This window comes from Hevea brasiliensis, chromosome 6 (assembly GCF_030052815.1).
Source record: "Hevea brasiliensis isolate MT/VB/25A 57/8 chromosome 6, ASM3005281v1, whole genome shotgun sequence".
NCBI lineage: Eukaryota > Viridiplantae > Streptophyta > Magnoliopsida > Malpighiales > Euphorbiaceae > Hevea > Hevea brasiliensis.
In genome coordinates, this window is record NC_079498.1 from 90,617,335 (window position 1) to 90,623,965 (window position 6,631).

Consider the following 6,631-nt stretch of genomic DNA (forward strand, 5'->3'; position numbering starts at 1 on the left):
AGCCACAGGACCTGAAAGTATGTACAAGATGCATATTCACACAACCTACCAAACAAGAATGAGCCAAACTGATATATTCAAACCTTACTGTTCTTTTACCTGCACTGCATGAAGTTGGAGGATCTCTCTGCAAGTCCTTGAGCTCCTTCAATATCCTCTTTCATGCCATTTAGGCAACTAATTGAGTTATTTTGAATATACAGCTGAAATTCAAGGTGACTGATTAGTCCACAAGGCAAATGAAGAGAAACAGATGTATGGATACCCTGGAAAAAGGAAGGTGGTGGTGATTGGCGGCGCTGGGGAAAGGAGGTGGAAATAGAAGAAATCAATCCACTTATTTTTTTAGACCGGTGAAAGTGGAGTTAATTGTAATAATAATCCCCAAACTTAAGTGGTTTATTTCAGTCGTTTAATTTTAATTTTTTAAAATTAAATTTCTCTAACTTTAATTTTATATAACAAAGTTCTAATTACTACAATATCATATTTTTAAGTAAAAAAATTACTATCTTACCTCTTTATTTAAAAAAAAAAAAATCAACATTTTACTTTTTTTTTTCCCTTTCTTTATCTCTCTCATATTTGTAATTTCCTATGATTAAATTAAATAATACTTATATATTAATAAAATTATTTTATTTTTAATAAATTATTATTCTTTAAATTTATTAATAAAATTATTTATTTCTTAAATTTATTTATAAAATTATTTATTAACTTATATTTTTGTTGACGCTTGAATTAAATTGTTTTTAATAAATTATTATTTAGGAATTTATTATAATTTATAATTTAAAGTAGTAAATATTTTTATTTGAAAATCTACCATTGTGGTCAGAGTGACTTTTTTTGAATCAGAGGGACGGTTAGTCAATTAACCAGGTGAAAGGTGGCACAGTATAAATTCCAGAGAAAAGGTAGCAAGTGCAGAATAATTGGAATTTTGGAAGAAATTGGAAGATATTTGCTATTATGCATCGTCAATTTATCGAATGCTCCAATAATGAATCCAGTTCTACATGCAAATATCACTTTCTTTAAACTGGCATTCCAGCGGAGACCTTCCAGGATGCTCCATTCTAATACCTTCAGAACCACAGCTAAAGTTTCCTGAGAAAGCAGATCAATGTTCCAAGAGGCGAAATATTTAGTCCCAAGCTAATTAGCAGAAGCATTAGCAAGGCTCAGGAATCTAGAAAAGGCTAATTAGCATGGCTCAGGCATCTAGAAAAGGTTTGAAGTTGACATGCAAAGTAGATATAAACCACCGATCAAAATCAGCTGAATTCATATGAACAAACTTCATATAATCTAACAAAAAACCATAATTATATTAAGATTTTTCAGGCGCACTAAGTTACATATCATACATAATACAAGAGGAAACAGATTAATATTTCAGAGAACTCATCCTGAATTTAGTCAATACATGCAGAATGACCTAAAGAAATAGGGGTGTTCATGTCAACAAACCCAATCATTCATATACATATCCAAATGCAACCCAGATAGTGACAAATTCCCAACTTGATGATTATAATGCGCTTCCTAGTTCTGTTAGTAGATGCAAAGACGAAATCCTGTTGCTTCCACAAGGTGAGAAAACGTAAGAGAGATGGTGATGGTGAAAAACTAATGGGATCAATGCCTAATTGGTTATGTTTTCCGCCACAGCTTTTCTCAATCACAATATGGAGCAGGCCTTTTGAGCCTTTCTTCTCTTTTTCTTCTTCTGTTTTGGTGGCTGGAGAACTACTTTAATGGCTGCATCAAAGACAGCTTTCACATTCTGTATTTGCAGAGGATGGTTGAAATAAAATCAGTTATGAGGTAGGTACCAGCTTTCCCTTATGCAGAGTTAAAAGAATAGACTGAATGTAAATAGGAGGCCAAATTAGAATATATACCTGCTGAGTTTTAGAACTACATTCAATGTAAACAGGAGCCCCAATTAGCTTTCTCAGTTCCTCCCCCTTTCAAGAAAAAAGGAAATTTATTTTCATAGCTGACATGATAGTGATGAAGCACAGAGGCAAGCAAGAAGGTGACGGATTTTAAAATAGAACTTGTAAAATAATTCTTAATATGGGAAATGGCAATTAAATTAATACCTGAGCAGTGGTAATGGGTGTTGCACCGGGATGATCTATAAAGAATTGCTTATCATCTCGGAGGTCTAGAAGAAGAAAATTTAGTTGTAATGAGAATTTGATTCTCATTGAAAAAGAGTAGAAACAAGACAAGGACACATTGTACACTAAAGCATAATATAATTAGTGAGAATAATTTGGCAACTAACATGAGGTAGTTTCGTTGAGTAAGGATCATGGAAGTGAATTTTTGCATGTTAATCACTGCAACAAGATAGAGTCACTTTGTTTCTCATCATAATTGAATCTAGAAGAGAGTTGGCCCAGAAGCAAGTCATAAAGGTAAGCTAGTAGAATTTGTGTTTTTCAAGCATTTTTTGATGCTTACAATAAAAATATTTACTCCAAGCACCTCAGAAAGAAGAGACTCTCAGGAAATTTCATTGAAAACACTCACTTTTGAAATACTGTTATGATGAACTTTCGTGATCACCATTAAAACAAAATGTCCTTACAAAACAATTGTTTTAATTCTCCATATTTTTTCCAATACCCTATCTAATTATTTATTTATTTATTTTTTAACTTCTGAGAATGTGACAAGTCTAATTGGTTTGTGTATCACTAAACAAATTTACTAAGGTCCCCACAAGTCCACAACTAGTAGATGTTTAAATTCTAGTTTTTGGTTTTGTCTTGTTCTTGTTGTCATTCTTAAATTACATGGACTCCTTACCTACAACATCAGTTTTTCATATCAGAAAGGGCAGTCCGGCATGAGTACAACACTGTATTACTGAAAATTTTCAAATAAGTCAAGAAATTATAAAAAATTTGGAAAAGTCTGATCCTCAGTTGTACCTATGTACCATATTCTATCTCAGTCCCAGTACTTTAGATCACCTTTTAACATACTAAGCATCTTCCCACTGAATTAAAGTAAAATGGCCTTCATATACACGTGCTTGAATGTAAACAAGCATTAAAGTAAAATTAAATTAAGCCACCACCACCACCTCCTCCTCCTCCTCCTCCTCTCTTCTCCTGTCTACAAGTGAATGAGAAAAAGTAGGTGAAAGATGATCTCAACAATGCCATTTGATTTCATAACACTAGTCACTTATCAATTATGTAGGAAGAATGGAATGCTAAGATCTTCAACATCTCAGCTGAAATTTTAAGCATCATTTCATAAGTTTCTCATATGCAGAACCCTGCAATTCCCGACATTGTCTAACCATCATAACTAGGATCAGCAAAACTTGTAAGAGAATTTATGGTTCTCACAGGCTAATTGACTGGGTGAGATAAAGTCAGATGTTGGTCCCCCATGTCTTCTGAATAAATTAAATTATGTGATAATTAATAGCAGAACAAGATTTCCATAGCATTAGATTTCTGTTTTTAAGGGCAAAAATCCAACTATTACATGAATTAAAATTGAAAAACTGAAACTATTGCCCCAACGGGAATATTGAAAAACTGCTAGATCATTATGATTCTATTGAAACATAACAGCATTCAGACACATCAAAACTTCAAAGGGGGGAGAAAAACGAGGGTCGAAGAAACACCATAATACTTGCTATTTTGTAAGATATTGTTGGAAACTTCCTCAATAAGCTAGAAATCAATAACATTCAAGAAAGTAGATACTTGAAAGATAACCCAACCTTCAAAAGAAGTAATGAAGCAGAAAAACTATAATAAATGCAATTTCTGAAAAATGAAGATAAATATTCAGCAGTTTTCAATCAAGTTATGCTATTATGCATACTATGGTCAAGAAATTGAAGTCCTAGCAAAGAGTTTCGTGACAAAAGAAGCTAAGCATAACTGCCACCATCATTACAAAGAAAACAAGAAAAAGCAGAGTAGGAGCATCTAACCAAGCTTAGTCCCAACAAGAATAATTGGTACTCCAGGTGCATAATGCCTCAATTCAGGAATCCACTGAAAATTGAAACATATAATGTAGAAATTCATAAGCACATCATATAATCAAACTATTAAAAGATGAAAAGAAGCTTAAAAAGATAATGCTGATATACCTTTTTGGCAACATTTTCATAACTGGCCTTGCTAATGAGAGAGAAAGCAAGCAAGAAAACATCTGCCCCACGATAACTCAAAGGTCTTAACCTATTGTAATCCTCTTGGCCTGTCCCATGAAACAAATCCATGAAGTTTATAATAATAAACTTTCAAAGACAACAACAGAAGAAAAGTTATGAATTGCACACATACCAGCAGTATCCCACAACCCTAGATTGACTGTGCTCCCATCCACAACCACATTTGCACTGAAATTGTCAAATACAGTTGGCACATAATCCTGTTTCATAATTCATGGTAAATCACAAAGGAACAAAATAAATAATTCTTCATGTCCAAATCATTCTGCCTCAAATTTGTATTGCAAAATTAACAAAATTTCATTGATAATGGCTGAAATGCCAAATCACCAACAAAACGATCATACAATAGAACTTCCTATAAAACTTTAAACTGTACTCCAGGTCATATGCCATGAAACACCCAATAATCTAAAACAGAACCTTCTATAGATATATGCATAAAGCCTATGTTATAATCATCAACTACAAAGATCATTGCAAACAAAGATAATGCCATCAATGCTTTTTGAAGGAAATGTTTCCTCAATCACATTTTCAGTAGAAACAAATGTACACTGGCTGCTAAGAAGAGACCAAGTTATACTCCTAAACTCATATATCTTTTTTTAGAATAAGAGAGAGAGCATAAGAGCAAGCACCTAACTTTTCAACATTACGAGAACAAAAAGATAGAGAACCAAAAAGAAATTAATCATCCAAAAAAACCGAAAAACAGCATTATAACTTCAAAGTTAATATAAAAATTTCCATGGAAACCAACCTATGGCACACATAATAAAAGCTAGTTCAAAGTTAACAAACGTAGAAAAACCTATTTTCCCACTATTTATTGGATTATATAATTTTATACAAATTTCTCATGATACGCTACAAATTAGACCCAAATTCTGAATACTCAATATTCAACTAAAAGGATCCAACCAAGAGTCTCAGTAAGCATTTTCATTCAGGATGTCTCAGTGAATCTCAAAGACCATCCAAAAATACACTAGTCGTCCATTTTTAGCCTCCCAGGCGCCAAACACGAATCTCCATTAATCCTATTTGCTCATATAAGGATAAGTCAAGATGGTGATTGACTTTTCTCTATTTTGAAACAATTTGGTAAATTAGGATCAAGAATGTTGCTTCCTTTTCTTGTCCTCCCATTTGCAGCCAAACAGATAAAAAAACCCCAAATCTGATACTTCAATTGACTCTAATCAAGTAAAACAGATACACACAAGAACACATCTTCTCAAAGCTAATTTCTTGGATAAAACACAGAGTCAATTGAGTAATTTTTTTTCTTGGTATCCAAACATTGGAGAATTAAACATAAGCAAAATAAAAGGAAAATGCTGGATTTCTCTTTCAGCTTCCGGAATTTCCTTGGCAACCAAACATTAACAGATGCAAAATAGCCCAAAGCTTGACACTTCAATCAAAAAGTTCTTTACCCAAAAAAAAAAAAAGGCATCTCGACTAAGCTAATTACTTCAACGAAACTCAGTTGACTTAGCCAGGACATTCTTGAAAAAGTCAAGAAATTAAATTTCCTTCTTGTTTCCCACATTTTCTCGACTGTAAAACAGAACAAAGACAAAAGAAATAGTAAAAAGAAAATAGCTTTACACAAAATTTTAGAGACAAAACACTTGCACAAACTCAATTAACTCGACAAATACTTATTGTTTTCTCAAGAAACAAACACAAACCCGAAAACAAAAACAAAGAAAAAAATCATAACTGTTTATACATACAGTAGGGAAAGTGTTGCTGGTGTAGGAGATAAGCATGCAAGTCTTGCCAACAGCACCATCACCAACGGTGACGCACTTGATGAACCTTGAAGCACTCATGTTTCTTTATCTCTTTTCCTCCTTCTGGGTTATTGGTTTCAATTAGGAAAAACCTATACTTTCAGTTCTTGAGCAACATAGACAGAGCAATGAGAGGCGCTGGGGAAACTCAGAGAGAGAGAGAGAGAGAGAGAGAGAGAGAGAGAGAGAGAGAGAGAGATGAGTTACGTGTAGGTAGCAAGCAGGAAATTTGAGATGGTGTGCTAGACCTTGAAAGGAGGACAGCTCCTGCCAGCTATAAATGATACACAAACCTATATTTCAGGACCCCAACTCTTCACCATCATGTACCCACCAATTCCTATCGCTTTCTCTCTGTCTCTCTCTCTCTCTCTCTCTCCCCTTTTTTTTTTTTTTTTTTTTAATTTCATTTTCTTTTTTTTAAAATATTTAAAATCTGGGTTAAAATAGAAAAATGGAATGCTGTTGGACTTGAAAATTTTATTTTAATTTCTAAATTACATTTTAAGATTTGATATTGTTTGGAAAAAAAGGCATATAATTAGATATAATTAGATTAATTCTTATTTTAATAGAAAAATATATGTTAAATTATAAA

The 6,631-nt window shown here is 33.0% G+C and overlaps 1 protein-coding gene across 1 annotated transcript; it reads right to left on the reverse strand.

Moving 5' to 3' along the window:
- Positions 1-1,310: 1,310 nt before the first annotated feature.
- LOC110670042 (rac-like GTP-binding protein 5) lies at positions 1,311-6,411 on the reverse strand. Its single transcript, XM_058148625.1, has 7 exons — positions 5,974-6,411; positions 4,341-4,428; positions 4,145-4,254; positions 3,983-4,046; positions 2,115-2,179; positions 1,911-1,976; positions 1,311-1,792 (listed from the first exon to the last, which is right to left on the reverse strand). The coding sequence occupies exons 1-7, from the start codon at positions 6,070-6,072 to the stop codon at positions 1,688-1,690; spliced, it is 597 nt and encodes a 198-aa protein (XP_058004608.1). The 5' UTR covers positions 6,073-6,411; the 3' UTR covers positions 1,311-1,687.
- Positions 6,412-6,631: the final 220 nt, after the last annotated feature.

What these genes read in the sequence shown, in the direction of transcription:
- LOC110670042 (XM_058148625.1), bottom strand. Translation starts at nt 6,072, where the DNA reads ATGAGTGCTTCAAGGTTCATCAAGTGCGTCACCGTTGGTGATGGTGCT. An exon ending in AGGGTTGTGGGATACTGCTG is followed by an intron (nt 4,255 to 4,340) that starts GTATGTGTGCAA and finishes TTCATGGGACAG; the next exon opens with GCCAAGAGGATTACAATAGG. An exon ending in TCTTGTTGGGACTAAGCTTG is followed by an intron (nt 2,180 to 3,982) that starts GTTAGATGCTCC and finishes TTCTTCTTCTAG; the next exon opens with ACCTCCGAGATGATAAGCAA.